The 21,904-nt window shown below is 35.3% G+C and overlaps 1 protein-coding gene across 2 annotated transcripts in view; it reads left to right on the top strand.

The window, feature by feature from the left end:
- LOC140155844 (ankyrin repeat and IBR domain-containing protein 1-like) overlaps window positions 1-21,904 on the top strand; it is a 116,687-nt gene that overhangs the window by 69,409 nt on the left and 25,374 nt on the right. For both annotated transcript variants that reach the window (XM_072178833.1, XM_072178832.1), the window contains exon 19: window positions 17,817-17,991. In XM_072178833.1, the coding sequence (XP_072034934.1) occupies window positions 17,817-17,991 (175 nt within the window). The remainder of the gene's footprint in view (window positions 1-17,816; window positions 17,992-21,904) is intronic.

Below are 21,904 nucleotides of genomic sequence, written 5' to 3'. Positions count from 1 at the left end.
ATTGACATTTTGACATCGGGTTTATAGGCCTAGATGGTCGATCAGAGACATCAACATTTTTGACATCGAGTTTTAACCGTAGATGGTTGACTATAGGAATAGAGTAGGCCCTACATTTGAAATAATATTCAAAACGCTTTTAATCGTAGGCCTATTAAACAAAAATAAATGCTTTACGTTGTCCATGCTGTTAAAACATGTATTGAATATTTCGTTATTCTAAATATTGAGGATTAGGCCTACTTTACTTTAAACAAACAAGGTTTAAAATTGGGTTTTTTTTTTTTTGATATATTCATGGGTTTAAGTAGGCCTATCCCCAATCATGTTTTTCAGTGTTTTCTTTTCTTGTAAACGCGAGCCTAAAGTATTGTCCCAAGCGCCTCGGATCGGGTTCGAAAAGTTTGAAAATAAGGGTTTAATGCCCATTATTTTGTGTGGGAATAGGCCTAACACTCTGAACATTCACAGAGGTAGGCCTAAACCATAACTGTCGAAATTAACTTAATTAAAAAGGAGGCAGAAAAAAAACTTTCCGCTGTCCATGCTGTTAAAATATGTATTGAATAGGCCTACTAGTATTTCGTTATTCTAAATATTGAGAATTAGGCCTACTTAAAACAAACAAGGTTTAAAAATTGGGTTTTTTTTAAAAGGATATGCATATGAGGGTCTAAGTAGGCCTATCCTCAATCATATTTTTTTAATCAAGTCTATTATAGGCCTACTTACAACAAAGCTTAAGACCTGAAAGTGTTTTCTTTTTTTGTAAACGAGAGCCTAAAGTATTTTCCCAAGCGCCTCGGAAAGTCGGGTCGAAGAATAACATCATCGACGCGTCATGGATGTCGACTTTTACCCATGATGCTCTGCGCGAAGTAGATCAGCCAGGCGTGATCGTAGGTGGCGCGCTGTATTTGGAATCGCGTCAATTGTTGTTGTTTTTTTGTTTCAATAGTTGACTTATCCCATCATTTTATTGACAGTTGCTAAGATTTATTGTACTTTGTTGCAGATCTGCCAGTTGTAACATAATGGAAACAGATGAAGTAAAATTAAACTAATACTCAAAGCGGAAAATAGCTCACCTGAGAGCTAATGGAAACAGTCTGTCAATCAAATATAAGGCCCACCCTATATCTTACTTATTTGTTTAGTTTCTTGCTAATTTATGTATGAAAAGGGTAAATTTAAATCACTACAAGACTCAGTCTTGATCCAATTGTAGCATTGTCTGCACATCTGTTTACACAACATTTACAAAATCAGTGACTCGCTCATTCAAAGATGGAACATTGTATGAACTTGTTTTTTGTTTTTTTGCTGAAGCTTTTATTTCATATAGGCCTACATGGTATCCCAGAATAATTAATACAATTGTTTAAGCTCTTCACAAGCTTTGTTTAAGGTCATGTATAATTTTGAGGCGAGCGATCGCTCTTGCTGGCCACCGCTCGCCCCCAAACTCGATTTCTAGTGAGCAATTTTCCACTCGCCATAGACACTAAATATCGCTCGCAGTGAATCACCCAAAAATTAAATACATTCATGTTTCAGCACTTTCAATGTATTGATTTATCGTAATAACTTCGCCTTAATCCCTGAAAAGGAAAGAGAAGGTGTCAACAGTGCATAAGTGTTACATATTATTGGTATGAATTATCTTTTAGACCTAGAGTGATACGAACACTACATACTAGAGTGATTCAGCTCCGAGAGTGATTTGACCACTCCCCTAGCATCATGCTAGCTAGTGATTTAAAATCTAAACGACAAGGCCTGTTTATTCATGCTGCTTTACTTGTTTGTTTGTAAGCACTTAGGGACTTTGATGGAAAGTGCTTTTCATTAATATTATTTTTTTAATAGAGAGATTAATGACTGGGTGTGATTTTTTGTTGTAGATCAAATGACAAATATCAATGCACACATTTTCTTTTTTGTACATAAAGATTATGAAATATAGGTAAATGATTTGCATATTTTATGCTATAGTTGTATACTTTTCTCGAGTCAGTAATTTAGATATTGTTTTTATTGTATCTCTAAATGTAATGATGAGAAGTAGCCCTACTGTATAATAAAAGTATACATTTTCAGAAAGGAAGTGATGCAAGGAATCCAAATAGCATAACAGTTTCCTTCAAAAATGAACTGAACAGTTTTTGAGAAAATCTCAAAAATTAATTTTACTTGAATGATGCGAGGAAGGTATACGTGCTATACTTTACAATGTTGATTTTTGGCTGCATTCCATTCCATTCATTCAATCAACCAAAAGTTTGGAAAAATGTCATTGAAACTTCCTGCTTGACAAATGTAATTTGAATTGAGTCATGATTCTTGAGCAATTAGCCTAAGTTTCTGTAAAAGACAGGATGGATTTGAGCTTGTTTGTTTGCTAGGACTAAGTGAAGGACTTCTGACTGCTGTAAACCTATTGTGTTCATACTGTAGTTTAAGTGATCATAGTGTTTATAAACATGTAACTTATAAACACAAATATTGTCCTTTATCCTTATATCCAATATTGTCCGTTATCAGGTAGTTGATTGGTATAGGGTGTTCTTTGCATGGGAGTATAGTCAGGCATCATGTTATGACATCACATGTCACATCATGTATAGATCTATATAGGAGGGCTCTATTTTTAACATTAGTTTATTTATAATAATTATTTATTTCTTACAGTTTATCACCAAATTTGAGCACAAAAATGCTTATATTAGACAGAGTGTAACTTTTACACACAATTATAAAATTGTTCACCTATATGAGCTTTCAAGGCAAAGACTGCATCTTTTTTTATTGAACTTGGATGTTACTGATCTTGATAGTCATGTCATAGTCACACAAATGTTGCCAAGGGAAAAAACTGTTTGGGTGGCTAAGAGTTATAGTAAAGCACTTTGGGTTGGTAAACTGTTCTTTCTTTCTTATTAATTATATTTAGTTTCCTCTTGTAGCGAGCAATCATTCCCATTATTATGTTTTCAGGGTTATTAGGAGTTAAGAAAACCTAATAATGATAATATTGGATGGCTTATTTCGCATGATACCATAACATATCGGATTAAGTCATACAAATATCGAACTCGCCGCTTGGCTCGTCCGATATTTTTATGACTCATCCGATATGTTATGGTATCATGCTCAGCCATCCAATATTATATCAGAATGCATAGCCCCATTACCTACCTGACTAAGAGTTACTTATAATATTTTGCAGTAAAACTTTGATGAGCACACTAATCTCTGGGATTTTGGTGTCCACACTACAAACAAAATGGTCATTGTAATAGGATTTGGGTCAAGCTTGTTTGTTTCAGCCCTATAGGGAGAAAGAGAGAGAGAGAGATTAGTGTAAAACTAGTCCAAGGTGGCTCAGTCTGATGGACATCAATATATCAAGTCTGAGAAAATGTACATGTGATAATTCTGGGATTTTGGTGCCCACACAACAAACAAATGGTCATTATAGGATATGGAGCAAGCTTGTTTGTTTCAGCCCTATATAGAGAGATAAGTGTAAAACTAGTCCAAGGTGGCTCAGTCTGATGGACATCAATATATCAAGTCTGAGAAGACATACATGTGATAATTCTGGGATTTTGTAATCAGTGTTTTCTATAACTTTATCTTTCAGATATGTGACATGATCAAGGGGAATGAGTCACATGTGGGCAATTTTCAATTGAAAGTTTTTAAATCATATTCTGGCAGTTTACAAATGCTACATTTTGATGTAAACCCCATCAAAATCGGACATCTGGTTATCGAGTTATGAGCACTTTATCAATAAGTGAAAACAATATAAAACAAAAGAATCTGAACCCTGTTTTTGCCAATATCTCAAAAACAATATTAACAACATCAGACTCATTCCCCTTGATCATGTCACATATTTATCTAGAATGTAAAATCCTAGAGTACACATTATAAACTGCTACCCATATACTATCACATTTTCAATCTTCCATTATCACAAAATAATAAGAAAAACATTCCCAATACGTAAATGTGAGCTGACAAGATGACGACTTTTGGCAAAATTCAAACTCAGTGTAGCATAGAAAATAATACAAACGACATGGAAAATATGTGATATTTTTCTAGACATATGGAATCAATGCTTTCTAAACACAAATGAGTAGATATCGTAGTTAATAACAATTATGAAAGAAAAAATATAGGCCCTAATCAATTTCAAACTTGAGTTTTTCAGTAAGCTTTAAATGTGTCAGGGGCATGGATGGATGCAGATAGCTATTGCCAATGGTGCGCTGGTCTTTACCACCAATTACAGTCATTGATTTAGCAAAATATTTGCAGCATGAAAATGTTGCGAATCTGTTCTCACAAAATTTGTGAAATTTTATGGACATAAAATTTTCATGTTTTACAGTATGTAGTTTATCCACTCCTGGGTACAATAAATATACTGAAATTAGACTTAAGTGCTTTCTCCAGGATTGTCTGCTTCCTGTTTAAAAGTTAGTTGATGAATAGTCAATTGATACTTAAAATTAATGAAAAGAAAAGAATATACCTATCCCATATGCAGATCTTAATTTGTGCGGTACAAGCGTAGGCTGCTGATGACGGTCCTACTTACTTTGTAAATTTGCTAAGTCTATGTACATAAGGAAAAAGAAAACTTGACAAACAAGCAGCAAGTTTTATTTTCGTGGGCATGGATTAGGGTGCAATGACATTTAAAGGTTAGACTAAAGATGTCCATATATGGGATGATCATGGTTTAAGGTAGGTGTTAACGGAGAGAATCTTCATTATTTCTTATGTTTATGGTGTGTAGTATATCAAAGTATGCATTAAGATTGTACTCGGACACAATAAACAAATAACACTTGAAACTAATAGTTTTCCACTTAAGCATGCTGTTTAATTTCTTATCATCCCATTGTAAGTAGAATTTTAATTCCTGAGTGAATTGTATTAGCAACTTTTAGCTGAAAAACATATAAGCATATTTTTTAGGGGAGTACTGTAAAAACTTGATAGTTAGCATATGTGCTTACTATAGAGCGCTTTTAAAAACATGAAATTGTACCAAAGTCTGGCGCTTTACCAACTGAGCTAATGGGTTGAGACACACATTTGCATGTTTACTTGTTCGTATATCAATGATTTGCTCTAAACCCTTTACATTTTTGTGGATGGGGCTCTTCATGTTTGCATGTGTTAAAAGCGCTTCGATAGTGAGGCCTAAAAAATTGTTTGATTGATGTGAACCCGACCGAATTCCTAAATATAGGTCTCGACTTAGACTTTTTTTTTCTCATTTTTTTTTGCAAAAAATGGATAAAAAAATTAAAAATGATTACAATTTAAAAAAGAAGAAGAAAAAATTTTTCAGCGTAAAATGTGTGTTAAAAAAAAATTGCCGACCGACCTACCCTATTTTTTTTTTCATGTTACGGCAATCAAACAATTTTTTTTTAGGCCTAAGCACATTATGCTAACAATCAAGTTTTTATGGTATTGATCCAGACAAAATTTAACTTTACTTTCCCCACTTTCAACTTTCACGCCCAGCCAAGACTATGAAATCATTTTGGCCCAACACCACCAAACAAGACAATCACAATGATCTTTACTATCAAATTTCCACCTGATACTGTGAACCATTTCTCTTATTACTACCAACACCCCCCTTTACATTCCTCAAAAACGCCTATTTTAATCCTGATGGCCTTCCTGAGAAATAATAATTTCATTGCCTTTTCCTTTTTATTCATCGAGATTTACTAGACAAGGCTTACAAACATCCTAGGACCTGTTTGCAGCTATTCTTGCTTCCAACTGTATCATACAATCCTAGATTTTCTAAGGGATAAACTATGAGGAAATCTAACTGCTCTAAAGGCTATATGAATTATATATTCACAACAGCCCAATCCCCTCATCAGGCTTAAACTTTTCATTTATAGCCATATGCTATAAAATGAACAATAAATTTACCTTTTATATTCAACATTTTTACTGGCTATTTGATATTTGTTAATGCCTATGATAAACTAGTCACCAATAATTTCAACATTATACATGCTCTATAAATTAACTATTCATAACATCCAAATCTGATAAGGCTGAAATTTCTCATTAATTTTACATACGTGCATGTTAAAATTGTATATTAAATTTATCCTTTAGTCAACATTTTTAGCTATTAGAAATGTGATATTTCCTACAAATATATCACCAATATTTTCAACATCAGAAAGGCTTTATAAATGATATATTCACAAAGGTCTTTAGAAAGACTTTCAGTTTTTAAATGACTAGGGAATGGTCATAATACTAATACAGGAAGAACTCTCATTTTGCATTATAATTTTAAAAAGCATATACAACATTTAACACTTTATGTTGGCAGCTGTTGTTCCTCTTGGTCTTAACTCACTTTTATCTTGGTGTGTGGTTGTGTGCGTGTGGGGAGGGGGTGAGGGGACGATAAAATAGCAATTCTGTATGATATAATTCGCCATAGTATTAGGTCCCTTGTTCAGTGATTCCCATTTTATTGATCACTCCTGTTAACTCAGTGGGATCCCACTTTTTCCCAAAATAAAAACAAATAAATAAACTGCATAGCACAAATCTTTCTGAACAAATGTTTCTGAGACCAACCTTTTCTTATTTGGCCTTGTATACCCAGAATGCTTGGTGTATACAAGACACCCACTTTTAACCACTGTTATCAGTGGAAGTTGGTAGTCTGATGGACAAGGCTTCCGACCAGAAAACAGAAGTTTGTGGGTTTGAATCCCATGCCGGCACATTTCCTTACTTTTTTTCAGTGCTAGCAGGGATTTCATTTTGATATATTGTCTACTTTAATTGTAATACTTTGGGTTGGTTAACTGTTTCCTATATAACACTTTCCTATTTATATCCAGTTACCTTGTCTTATGTTGAGCAACCATTCCCCATTCATAACCTCATTCATATACGTGATACATGCGATCCAATCATTTTTAGATGCATGGCTATACATAGCTATGCATGGCAATACATAGCAATACATGGCACTATATATAATAATACATGGCTATACATAGTGATATGTGGCTATACATAGCTATACTTGTCTATACATAGCTATGCAATGCTATACATAACTGTGCATGGCTATATGGTCATACATGGCTATACATACATAGCTGTTGAAGTTATGAGCCTTGAGTTTTACTCCAACCTTCTTTCAAAAATCTTCCACTTGGAAAGATCCTTAAATGAAGCTGTCTAAAGGCAGAGCTCAGCTTTTTTTTGAGGAAAGCTTTATTTTAGATAGCTCTATCTCATGATGCAGATCATATGTATGCAGGTGGCTCAGTTTTCATGTTATGAACCTTCAAAGTTGATGCCTTTAAAAATTCCTCCATATGGACTTAGTTCCTACTGACAGTTCTTAAAAATGGGGCTGTCAGACAGCAGCGCTCTGTCCCATTTTTTTCAGAAAAGCGGTATTATAAAAAGGTTCATCTCATGATGCAGTTCATATGTACATTGGTCAGTTTTCAAGGTCATGAGCCTGGCTTTAATGTTGACATTTTCCATCAACCTTCTTTGATAAATCCTCCATTTCTCACTTACAATTCCTTAAATGGGGCTTTAAGATGGTAGAGCTTTTCCTACCGACAGTTCCTTATGGCTGTCAGATGGTGGAGCTCTGTCCAATTCTCGTCAAGAAAGCTGTTTTTCAAATAACTCTACCTCATACTTCCAATTTCAATTTGCGCAGTCCATAATAATGCTGAATATGGTAACCGACAATAAGTTGTGATATTATGCACCTACAATACCATGATACCAATAACATAATTTTCTATTAGTTCCAATGACATGCCTATATCTAGAAACAATTGAGCTACAGCACCATTGGTGCTCTTGTTATTTATTTGCCAAAATGCAAAACGCTGAACGCGGTTACTAATAATCAACAGTGGACCTCCACGCCGTCAGCGTAAATATTAGTAACCTCTGCGTGTGCTGTGTTGTGTATTTAACAAATTGCGAGAGCGCTGAACGCCGTATTTGGATTGCGCGCTACCATATTTGCACAGATTGTGATTCGCACTTCTTTTATTGGTCGTCCTGTTTTAGCCTGATCGATTTTGGGAATGTCGGGCATTGTGAAAAATCTAAACATTTTGCTTTGGAATATTCCTTGGTTCCAAAGGCAAAATGGTTAGATTTTTCACAATACCCTCCAAATAACCGATGCACAGTTATTAACCTTTAATTGTGTTTATTTCTTGTACCGGATGCACAATCCCATTACCTACTTTATAAATTTGCAATATTTATTCAGCCTATTAAGTGCTCATAAGGGGAGAGTAATGGAAGATTTTTTTTGTTGATTTTTTGAAAATTTGACTCATTTCGTGATGTGATGTAAAGTTATATAGCACAGTTTCATTGGCCGGGTCAGCGAAACACCTGTGGCTACACAGTCGCTGACTTAGTGCTTGGCACATGAGGGGTCTTGAGTTCAAATCCAAACCATAACTAACAACTTCTTTGATCATCTTCTCTCCTTATTTCCTTATTTCTTTCCTTTCCATTTGCCAAAAGCACTTACAAGGTTAGGGTTAAGGATTGTACAAATGCACTTTTGTACTGGACAACTTCAATCAAGCATTATTTGCTGAGACAGATGAATTGATGCATTAAAGGTTTATTAATAGACGGACCCAGGGCAGGCAAGAAAGTTAAATGTGGCTGCCTCATCATCTCATGTCACATTTTGAAACTTCATTTGCAGTGGAATCCAAACACTTGATGTTTATCTCATGAGGTATTGCATTATGAGACATGACACCTATACACAGTATTTCTAAACACTTGAGGATGTTCTTGCAATCTTATTGGTTTTAACTGTGTGATATGATACAATATCGTACACTTTAGCTTAATGCGTATTGACGCAATACTCGTACGCTCTATTTGAACCAATCGGAGGTGCATAGCAACAATGGGTCTGATCAATTCTAAGCCCTAGGTAATTCCTTGTAAAACATAAGATTTAATTTGATTAAGATTTGGTATACTTATGATTAATATATTTATTCAAATTCAAGTGTCTAAGAATGAGAATAAAGGTATTGTTTTTAGCCGCTGGAGTGCATCTATCGTCTCATATAACACGGGCGACATCATTATTTTGTTAAGTAAAACAACGAGGCAAAATAATGATGTCACGGTTCTATCGTCTCACATAACACGCGGCATCATTACTATGTTGGGATGTTGCCCGTGTTATATGAGACGATAGCTGCACTCCAGCAGCTAAAAACAATACCTTTATTCTCCAACTACAAGTTTAAACGACAAAAGGCCGCTATTGCACACACTCACAAGATGTTCTGTTTCAAGATATATCAAATAATCAAGAATTTTGTGTCGTGTACACTACAGGCCTGTCAATAGAATTAAGTATTTGACAAGGAAATACAAATTTATTTTTTGCCCCGTTTTAGTAAATAGAATCTTGAACTCAGGTGAAGGACTGGAGTAATTGGCTTTGAAGCAATTGATGAAACAAGCTTGATTGAATCTCGGAAGCGGCGGTCTGATGGGGCAGACATTGTTTGCAATAAGGGAGGGGGTCATGAATATGTTCAATGTGACCAGAGTCCATTTGTTTATGGTCCCCTATCTCTCTCTGTTTTCTCTTTTTTTTCTCTCCCCCTTCTTTCTTTTGTTTTCCATCTTTCTTTCCTTGTTTATATCTCTCTGTTTTCTCTCCTTTCTTTGTGCAATTTATTTCCACATTTTGTTCTACTAGCTTTCCATACTAGCAGCGATCTGTTATTTTCTTTGAAGAGGGGTTGGGTGGGGTCATGAATATTCCCAACATGATGTGACCGAGTAAATTTGTTTGTATCCGTCACTGTAGCTATCTTTGTTTTCTTTTTTTGTTTATATATCAGAACCATTGCACGCACTCATGATTACATGTCATTGAGTTCACCACCACACACCACAACAGCTCATGGCGAATTTGTTGGCAAATTAAACATAATTATAATGATTTTATTATCCTGAAAATTTCTCACGGGCAAAGTATATTAATTATAAAGAGAGCCGTGTCCTGATTTTTTTCCCCATTTAATAAACCAGTGGTACTATAATAGGACGAGGCAGTATTACTTAATGATGTCCTTGATGTTATTTACCAATTTGCCTACAACTAATTTGCTGTACTAAATTTAGTCCATTTATATACCTTGCTTGAAGTTACTGATTAATTTGTAGCTGTGTCCATTTAAGTCATTGCTTTAATTACCTGGGAATTAAATTCAGCTGAATGTGGTAGATTAGAGAATAAAAGATACGACTTTGTCTTTTGCCTATCCAATATTGTGTTTGTGCATGAATGATCAACTCATAACCCTGTATTGTGGTTTGAATGTATGTGTGTGTTGATGGAAACTGCTTTGCTCCAGGGATGCAACTATTTACATGTAGTTCCCCCTTTTTTTTTTTTAATAGTAAGGTTCAGTGAATAGCATAGGAGTAAACAATGTACTGTACAGAGACACTCCCACATCCAGGCCCATAGCCAGTGACAACCCCCCCCCCCAAAAAAAATGCCAAAGGCCCAAAATTCCCCCTTTTTTTGACCCCAAAAGTCCCATTTGCGAGTGTAGCGAGCAAAAAATACTAGAGGTTTTTTATGCCTTTTTGACCCAAAAATTCCCATTTGCGAGCGTAGCCCCAGTCCAAAAAGGTCCAAATTTTGAAGAAAAAAAGAGGTCCACTTTTTCAAAATCAGCAACCCCCAAATAAATCCTGGCTACAGGCCTGGAACAGAATAAAGGTAGAGAACAAATGGAAAATGCACAAACCTTGTGAACAATGTTACAGGCAGCGTATGTCGAGAGAGAGACTTGGTTGTCAGGTGTGTCTTGTGTACATGCAAGTATTGAAGGTGGACATGCTGCCTGCAGGGGGTGTTCAGTGTGACATGCAAGGGATATGACGGATGCATGAGATTCAGGGTTTGCAATTTATTCTCTTGTGGTTGGGGACCAGGTCAGTGTCCTTTGGGGCCTCTCTAATGGCTGATCTAAGTCATTTGTCAGTTGACACTTTGTATTTATATGCACCTTCTTAAGGTAGGACACTCGGTTCCCACATGTCGGCAAGGAAAAAATTATAGTCCCCTCCTAGTGCACACCTCTTGATTTTTATGAGTAAACTACACATCCCAATGCCTGAAACCACAAAATATTTGAGTCGCTATAATTTGTGTTGTGTCACTAGTGTTACCGGGGTAAAAAGTAGCTTGTATTAAAAGCACTCAGAATTTTATTATCCTGGGCATATATTCTTACTGTCAGGCACAGCATTCTAAAAATTTTGTAGAAAATTTGACAAAGAAATGTTTTTATCAATGAAACTACATCAATGTTATAATTTATTCATAGATGCACAATAGCGCAATGTCAATGACACGGCCAATTGTTAGTGAAAATTGACATTTTTTTTTGTGGATTTAGAGCGATTTAGTTGATGCCCCAATCTGTAATTTGGGGAATACATGCCTATTTATTACAGGATAGGGTACAATTAATGAAAATTAGAGGGGATTCTGTGCATGACATGATAGCTGACAATCCCACCTTGATTGTAACTTGTGGGTGGTTTGGGTGGAGGTACCCTTTTATTAGATAGGGTGACACTCAAGGGGAGCCACCCAGGGACTATGCAACATTGGAAGGTGTAAGGATGAGGAATAGTACTTTCATTAACTTGTAGGAGGGAGTCTTACTCCATTCCTATTACTGGCTATCACAAACTAAATAAGTAAGTGAGGGATGAGCGTGGCGCAATGGTTAGGGTACTTGCCTTTAGTGCATAAGGTCCCGGGTTCAATTCCCGGCTGTGGCCATTTGCTGGGATATTGACTTGGGGAAAAAAAGGCTGAAATTAATTGGCAAACTCTGTAGATTGAATTCAGACTTCCGCTCTCCCCATGGTTCATTTAGAATTGGGTAAATGAATCATGAAAGTGCAAAGAGCCATACCTATACCTGTACATATATCTCGCAGCCAGTTTCGAAAAGAGTAGGGTGTTAACCCCTGACTGTTCCCAACCCGTCCTGGTGTTCAAATGGACCCCAATGGAAATAAGCTTCAAAAGAGGCTTTCTTGGGTTATCCAGGGTTGTCAAAACCTGATCAAATCAAATCAAAAAGTCCTTGGACAAGTCTAGTTTTCATGATCATGGCTAGATTAAGTAGAAATATGATGAAATGAAATTGCTTAATAGAAGTACATTTACTGGTCATTGTGGAATTGTGGTTATCCATCAAACTTAATTTGATAAATCAAATGAGTCTGTCTGTCAATTACCTACATGTATTACAAGTTATTAGGTTATATAATAAATCAGAATTATATTGCAAAATGCTTTTTTATTTTTTCAAGTTGTCAATTAGTGGCAATCCTTTCAGTGTGTTATTCTAGATAAGAGTCTGCATTTTCGTAAATCATCCTAACAAAAAGCAAAATATTTTTGAAAAATTGCTGCAAAACATTCTAACATGTTGTTTATATGTTGGCAAAATATTTAGCTAAACATTTTTAAAAAGTTCCAAGATGAAATTCCAAGATTGGGTGCATCACATACTGGCAGATATGAACAATCAACTAAAAATGTCTCAAATGTTTACTTTTAACTGACACATAAGGGGTGGTGCAATAATTATGTGTACCCTGGGGTGAATTATAGGGGGGGGCAAAGATTTTTGGCAGGCCAAAAGGGGGGGCAAGCATTTTTGGCAGGCCAAAAGGGGGGGGGGCAAGCATTTGTTGGCAGGTCAAAAGGGGGGTCAAGCGATTTTTGGCAAGTCGAAGGGGGGCAAGCAATTTTTGGCACAGATATTTTGGGCACGGTTTCTATATTACGCCCTAAAAAGGCGTGAGGAAAACGTTACTGAACACGCTCAAATATGCAATTTCCTGCTCGCTTCGCCACATTATATGTTAAGACAATTTAAGGTTTTAAATTCGGGTTCCCCAAAATCTTGCATGTGTAAGGGGGGGCAAAGATTTTTGGCACGCGTCAAAAGGGGGCAAAGGTTTTTTGGCACGGCCAAAGGGGGGGGGGGCAAAGGTTTTTTGGCACGGCCAAAGGGGGGGGGCGATTTTTGGCAGACCATTTTGAGAATTCACCCCGGGTACACATAATTATTGCACCACCCCTAATTGCTGAATCCAAACCCAGTACAGTTTTGTGACTGCAAACCTGGTGAAAAATTATGTATATTATATATAAATTCCATCAATCATGCCACTGTTTTTCCACAATTCTCCATCTCAACATTTTCTCAATGTTCATATCTTAAAAAATTTGTGATCAACATCCGTCACTATGTGATACACCTTGGTGTTCACATCCATCACTATGTGATACAGCTGACAATGTTAGTGACATTTCACTACAACACTAGTTGTTTCATCAGATTGGCAACCGATCACATCAACAGGAACTACTGTAGAGGGCATGATGAGGTGGTCTCCCAAAGGACAAACTACTTCCTCAACAAAAAGCAATGGCATTTTATGAGATCCTTTACAGTGACTTTTTCAGTTGTTGAATCTAGCATCCCTTTAGCATTCACCTAAAAGAGCACAAAAAAGAGGTAGAGAAATTTGAAACTAATCCACACACATGTGCAAATCGCAAATCATCTGTTACTGATATTCACAAATCTGCTTTTGCTGATCATGTAGCCTTTTCGAATCAATCCATTAAAATGGAAGATTTTGATTCGTTAAGCTGACAAGACTACCAGGTGGCCAAGCCATTTTGGATACACAGGAAGGGAAAGGACACTCTAAACAAGGAAGAGGCTAGGGGACTTATGCACATAACAACATCTTTGATCATCTCATCACACCGTGCCTGTTCCCGTTGTCTATAAAAAGAAGCAACAATTATGTGATAGGTTACCAGTCTGATGAAACCACTCCATTTGATTATTACTTGAAATCATTTGCAATCATTTATTAACTTTCTACCAATCTTTAATAAATAGCTTATTGTATTCCCATCAAAGGAAGACAAGCTGTACTGTAATTTAATTTCAAAGATATGTCTAGTCTGAACACATTTCACATTTTGTTTATCTCTCAATATGCAATTTTCAGTAACAGTTCATTACAATGAGTAGGCTTTAAAGTGTGCGGAGGCTCGTAGATCAACGTCTAGGCATTGTGCCTGTGCGTAGCACACTATAAATCACTGCGCTTTTTTTTTTATTATTTAAAAATAGAATCACTGCATCAGTATTGCTGGATGGAGAATGTGCATGATCTCTTGAGATAGATTTGCGTATTACAGGCATGAGAATTTTAAAACTTTTGTCCAATTTCACACACTTTTTTTTTAAAGCAAGTGCAGTCTCATGCCTGGTATTACCTATCATTTGCAAAAATTTATTATTTTTCTATTAATAGTATAATTACCGGATGAAGAACATGGTCAGCTCTTGAGGTAGATTTGTCTACTACTTATCATTTGCAACAATTTATTATTTTTCCTCTCAATATTGTTTGGACGGAGAACATGATCAGCTCTTGAGATACATAATGTTTATCACTATTGATATGCAACAATTTATTAAGTTTCTATGAATCTTTAATAAAAAAGCTTATTAAAGATTTGTATTTCCATCAAGGGATGACAAGCTGTACTTCAGTTTAATTACAAAGAGACATGTCATTGATTTTGCAAGCTAGAAAGCTGTTTAATGTGAATTTGGTAATAATTTGATATCAAAAGAACAAAAAGGACATTCCTCGTTATAAAAATGTAATTTGGATGTGTCTGGTGTACTCTCGGGTCCCACAAAAAATACTGTGTAAAGGTGGGTGACCAAGCCCTTAACAAACAAATATTAAATATAATAAGATGATTGACCGATAGCAAATGAACTTGTGATATAGATGGTGAAGGCAGTTGCATTTGGACAAGTTTTGGGAAATTCACTATAACAAATCTTTATCTAAATGTGATGAAACAAATGCTGCATGAATAGGCTTTTCTGTACTTGGTTGTGACAGATATTTCACAATATACTCTTTATGTTCAGTACATGAAAATAACTAGATTGGCAGATTTTCTTCACTTGATCCTTCATACACATGGTGTTGTCAAACATAATGCCAGATTCCTTACTGAGTCAATCTTTGTAATATCGCTCATTCTACAAAATCCGGTGCCAATAGCCTTTTTTCCATTCTTTGGTCCACAAACACTTTGTCAAGCATTTAGGGCATCAAATATGTTGTTTTTCTGGTAGAACTCAACGAGATCTTCACGGACATATATAGTTTTCCATACTTTAAATGCTTTCTTCAGCCTGATTAACCCTTGCAAAGGCTCAAAAATCGCTAAAAATGCGTTTCTACTGCTCAAGTGTCACATCTAACCCCGAATATTTTCTTTGAATAAATGCGATTTCTTTACATATTTGTTGTTTTTAATTAGATAACGCACCATCATATTGTTGATCAACATTATTTTTTAGTGATTAAAACATCTTTGTGTAATTCTAAAATAAATTGCACTTTCCACCAAAACGCTGTGAGCTACGTTACCCCTTTTTAACACACGTTATTGGAAAGAAGTAAAACAGAGGTATTAATGTAATTTATGCGTTTTTGAAAGGAAACACTCATAGGTTTTAAAAATCACAGTAAAATTGTGATGCTGTAGCATTTTTGGCATAGAAATGTTGTCAACATTGAAATTTCGACCGACCATGTTAAGATTGGTGAGCTACGTTACCAGGATTCTATAGTATGCACTTGTATTACATGTACTTCCTAATAATATGTGAAAGCTACCAGTGGTCGAACCCGTATATTAGAATTAACCGACATAACGTTCTAACGTTCGCAAATCACATTAAAACATTAAAAACCAGTGAACAACGTTACTGTGAGCTACGTTACACACTCATTTACGCATCTTTAAAACTTCTATGAAATGGTGAATTCTTTGATCGCGAAAGCCCGAGTAAAAAATCCGACTATGTACTTTGACTTTTAAGCAGAACTTTACCCCGGAACTCTTTTACTGATTTGACTACATTGCAAACAAACAACAGGGACAGGTAATATATCAAAGTAAAGCATACTTTGAGGAAATGTTGCCTGTCCAATATCGAACATTGCAGCCCATCGTTGGTGCACCGTCACATATTTTCTTGTTATGTTCTTTATATTTGATGAGTTATATTTGCCTATATCTCAAATCGAGACAAATGGATATATCGCTCTTTGCATATCAACTCTTCTTTATATTTGGCCCGCTCTATAAACTCTTCTTTATATTTGGCCCGCGCTATATTTGATGAGTTATATTTGCCTATATCTCAAATCGAGACAAATGGATATATCGCTCTTTGCATATCAACTCTTCTTTATATTTGGCCCGCTCTATAAACTCTTCTTTATATTTGGCCCGCGCTATATTTGATGAGTTATATTTGCTTATATCTCAAATCGAGACAAATGGATATATCGCTCTTTGCAACTCTTCTTTATATTTGATGAGTTATATTTGCCTACATTTCAAATCGAGACAAATGGATATTATTAACTAGTAACAAACGCACAGCGCATCGCGAGACGGGAAGTTTAAGCTTGCTGAAATTTGGTTTTGAAACGTAAACATGTACGCATGTACACCCCTACATACATACAACGCCCCGACTCAGGTGTCAATTTGTGGATAAAATTAAATAAAATTAAATATCTTTTTTTCTATATGTCCGTTTTTCCGTCTCCCGGAGAATTGACTTGAAAACACTATGAGGATTACTCAGTTAATTTTTGAGGACCAAAATCATGAAATTGGTGGTGTACTGGAATTTTTTATGGCCAATTTTTAGGCCAAACAAATATGATTTTTTTTCGACATTTTTTTTGACCGAAAATGTGAGGAAATTTCGATCCTTTCTCGCTTACCTGATGAATTTTCAGCTTCTTGTTGACATATGTGCTAGATATGACTTTGGTGTTTATATTCCCTGAAGTGATTGTTGTAATTTTGCTTAGTTTTATAAAAAGAAGTGGTTTTCTGCTTGGAGTCGTTCTGGCATTCCAAAACCAAGACTTCAGCAAGCTTGAATTTCCCGGCGCGCGCATGCGCCGTGCATTTGTTACTAGTTAAGGATATTATGGCTATTTGCATGTGAACACTTGTACCTGTTGTACTCTTTTGAGAAAACAGACTGTCTCCTTGTGTCACTTTGAGTTTGGAAATACTCCTCTATAATGTGACAAGTGTACAGATTGTGCTGCCTTTATATAAACATGTATTGTGCTGTGATTTTGAGAACAGCTTCTGTGTTTCAAGACTATGTAGCCTAAAACACACAGTGATGTCACTACTAAAGCACCACAAGGCTCACAACTATGTTATTTATGAGATACACAGTGATGTCACTACCAAATTCAAAGCACCACAAGGCTCACAACTATGTTTATGAGAAAACCTGTCAATCAAGCCTACAAACTATAAAGCCCTCAACCTGCCCAATCCTATAACCTCTTCTAATTAAAGTGCACTAACTACATGAATAAAAGAAATTGGTTTTGTCAGTTGTTTTTGTAGCAAAGCTAACCCTTAACCTTTTTATTGTAGTCTGAAAGGGATGTTATGCAATTAGGGTTTTCTTTATTGCAGTCTGCTAAGAAGTACTTTTAAACGATATATTGCCAGTTGTAATAATAAAATCTAATGGTGAATCCTTTTCTCTTTTCTCCTCCAGATTCTTCAAGTATGACGGCAGGTCTACTAAGAGCTCTTGAGATGTCACAGCTATTGCTTATGCAGCAAACAGAACGCCTTGGACAACCTGGAAGCTCTTCCACTCAAGATGACAGTGGTAGTCATGACAACCAAGCTGAGCATGCTGGGAGTTGTAATGTTGATGCCTCATCTAGGTATGTATATATATATAAAACATTTTGATCGGCAAGAGTTTGTGCAGTTGTACAGAGAGACATATATTCACATAATATTCAAAACACAAGTTGAACCAGGCCCAGGGCACTTCGTAGTAAATGCCCATATAGTTTCTGAGCCATTCTAGTCTTGGTCTCAGATGAGATTTATCATAGTACATTTAGGTGAATAGCCATCTGAAACAGATACTGATTAAATAATGGCCACAATTTTTTTGTGATCATTCATTTGTACAAGTTATACTTGCTGATTAGACTTACAAAAAAGGTTATGAATCAAGAACAAGAAGGGTATTATGATATTGAGAACGTAGTTCCGCTCACTCTGGCAAGTGTCTTTTGCAAACCACATGCAAGGAAAGGTCTCATTAACGTTTAAACATTGTGACAATACCATGCTTTGCTTTAAATTTAATCTCTTATGCTTTGTAACGTGTGAGCATGCATCTACTCCAGCAAGTGACTTTGCAACCCACATAGTGATCAAACGTCTCATCGCCGTATAAACATTGCGACAATACCATGCTTGGTGAGCAAGATGGATCGGTGTGACATCAAACAACCACATTGCACGTAACCAGCCAAAATACCATTCAGTTAACTAAATTTTAATCAAAATAGATCAGGTATCTTACAAGGAGATAGAAAAGATTCAGACCCAGATGCTCAATGTGGTACTGTAAATAGGTCATCGCAGATATACCTCATTTTGTTTCTATACCCTTACTGAGTGAAGTTGAAATTGAGTAGAAAACATGTCAGGTGTAACCCAGTAAAAAGCAAATTGATATGCTCCTGGCCTGGAAAATGTGAGCAAGCTACTTGATTTGTTTGTTGTGTGACCCTTAAGGGTATCCGTAGGGAGAACACTTTGTTTTACGGCCAGGTCTGGCAAGGTGCATGTTTGTTCGCAGTCTACAGGTGTAACTAGGTTGTTGTATATTCTATAATTTTCCTGGTGTGTTAACTGTGATTACATCTAGACACCAGTTTATTTTTTATTTGAACGGGACCCTAATTTAATGAGAAAAACGCCGAAAAGAGAGGCCCGGCAAAAGCCGATTTGCAGACAATTTTGTAGCTACAGACAGCTCGTATTCCATATAACAACTACGGAAACCAATCAGTGCCAGAAGTGTTGATTTATATTTCATCCACTTAGGTTTGGCTTAACCCACTAAAAGGTAAAACTTTAAGGCTGATCATTTTAATTATAAATGTAGTGTGTGTGTAAAAGTATATTTCTCAAAATGGAGGAGAGCGCCTATGACTATTGTCCGTTCTGTCTACATGGTCTATGATAATTATTTTCTTACGAAATATATTCACTTAACACAGACCACGGTTGCCAAACAAATGAGGGCAAACCGCTGGGTCAAATCATTGAAAAATCGCCCAATATTTTTTTTTTATCAACCGTTGGTTTCTATGAGATAAAAAACTACCAGAAGTCGCGTAACCCAATGTTGAGAAGTCATGCAATATTTTTCTTAACCATCAATTGGTGTCTATAGGACAGGAAATTGTCGCGAGGAAAATCTTCAAAACTCATCCTATTGACCTAGGCCTATTACATCGCGGGTTTGGCAACCCTGCAATATATACAGTTATATAACATCGCACCGCATTGTGAGGTGAACGAACTGAATGTTGACATTGTATTCAGGATTTAAAACAAGAACTGTCTTTAACCAGACAATGCGGTTGGTATAAAACATAGCGTGTGATATCATGATATCAACTTCAAAATCTAAAAACAAAAGTAAAGAAATAATTTAGGGCGAAATAAATAAACAGCGTACAGCAGGTGCTATCTTGTCAATAATGATAAGAGGAACATGAAAAAAAACCAGCAGAGAGCATGCACCCCAGTAAAGAGTTAAATAAAGCAAGGAAAAATCATAATGTGCAGAAGGCCTACTTTTCGGATGATATTCACAGAAACAAAAATAAAGAACTAAAGATCTAAAAACAAAAGTAAAGAAAATGAGGGCGAAATAAATAAACAGCGTACAGCATGTGATGACTTGTCAATAACGATAAGAGGAGCATGTACCTCAATAAAGAGTTTAAATAAACAAGGAAAATCATAATGTGTATAGGCCTACTTTTCGGATGATATTCACTGAAACAGAAAAAAAGAAATAAGTTTAAAGAATTATATATTTTAAGATTAGATAATGAACAATCATACATAAAAATGTGACAGGTGTCTGATGATATTTATACACTTCGAGCAAAAAATAAAGAACTACTTAACACGCGACATAAATAAATAGCCATATTTTATGAACGAACTGAATGTTGACATTGCGGACCAGGATTTGAAACAAGAACTGTTTTCAAAAAGAAAACGCGGTTGGTATAAAAACATAGCGTGTGCTATCATGATATAAACTTCAAAATCTAAAAACTCAAGTAAAGAAATAATTTAGGGCGAAATAAATAAACCGCGTACAGCAGGTGCTATCTTGTCAATAATGATAAGAGGAACATGAAAAAACCCAGCAGAGAGCATGCACCCCAGTAAAGAGTTAAATAAAGCAAGGCAAAATCATAATGTGCAGGAGGCCTACTTTTCGGATGATATTCACAGAAACAAAAATAAAGAACTACGTTAGTACGCTTTAAAAAATTATATAATTTGAAATTAAATAATGCAAAATCATACATAAAAATGTGACATGTGTCTGATGATAATTATACACTTCGACCAAAAATTAAAAAAATACTTAACACGCGACATAAATAAACAGCCATCTATCAAGAATGACAAGAGGAACATGAAAAAAAAGCCACCTAATATATGAGAGCATGCACCCCAATAAAGAATTGCTTTAAAATAAAACAATGAAAAATCATGACATGTGAAATGTATGTTGATACACTTATAAATAATACTCAAGGGTGAAATAAAAAACACCTTATCTACTGATATTTCCACAGTTAAACATACTCAGTGATCACTTGTACTAAAACAAAAATAAAGAAATACTTCACAAATGATAAGAGGAACACATAAAAAATAAATAAGCGAGCATGTCCCAAAAAAATTAGTAAAAGATAAAATAATGATAAAACGCATACAAGAAGGGCAAAATATTTGTCGCAAAAAACTTATTAAATGCTCATTTGCTCTAAGATATTTAATGTTTGCAATTTACTCCTAGTTTATCATTTATTTATTATTTATCTAGGCTTATATATCTTTTATTTATTTATCTATTAATTTATCTATTTATCAATTTATTTCAATATCATTATTATTAAGTGCCTATTTATAATGATATTTAAATCTATCAACATTATGCTTACGCTATCCAGGAGTTATTATCCCACTTGAAATCGCCATATAAACACAAATTAATAAAGAAATACCCAATGGGTGAAATAAAAGCATGATCTATCTTTTCAAGAATGAAAAGAGGATATAAAAATATAACAGAGCATGTCCTATAAACATGATAAAGAATTATTTAAAATCGTATAAATGTGAAACATGTAATATGACATATACTCAAGGGATCTGGAATGAGCGTTTTGAAGCGTTTCGACAGTATTTTTGTGGGAAATGAGCAATCAGACATATCGAATTGCATTCTGAATACTGAAGAATGTCTTTCTCATATCAAATAATTTTCATTTTTGAAATTCACGATATAATGCAAATTTTATGACAAATTATTAAAATTTGATATTTTTCAAATTTTGATATATAACAGTCCTCGAAGTAAATTTTATAAATCTAATGACATATTCTTAAAGTGTATGTAGCTGGGAGGAAAAGCCGACGATCAATTGAAAATTTTGACCTTTCATATTGAAGATATGGATTTTATTTCCCAAAAGACCTTTTTTTTGGGGGAATCCATATCTTCAATACGAAAGGTCA

This window comes from Amphiura filiformis, chromosome 6, assembly GCF_039555335.1.
Source record: "Amphiura filiformis chromosome 6, Afil_fr2py, whole genome shotgun sequence".
In the NCBI taxonomy this organism is placed as follows: domain Eukaryota; kingdom Metazoa; phylum Echinodermata; class Ophiuroidea; order Amphilepidida; family Amphiuridae; genus Amphiura; species Amphiura filiformis.
The sequence above is the reverse complement of the archived record's forward strand: the minus strand, read 5'-3'. Positions and strand labels throughout refer to the sequence as shown.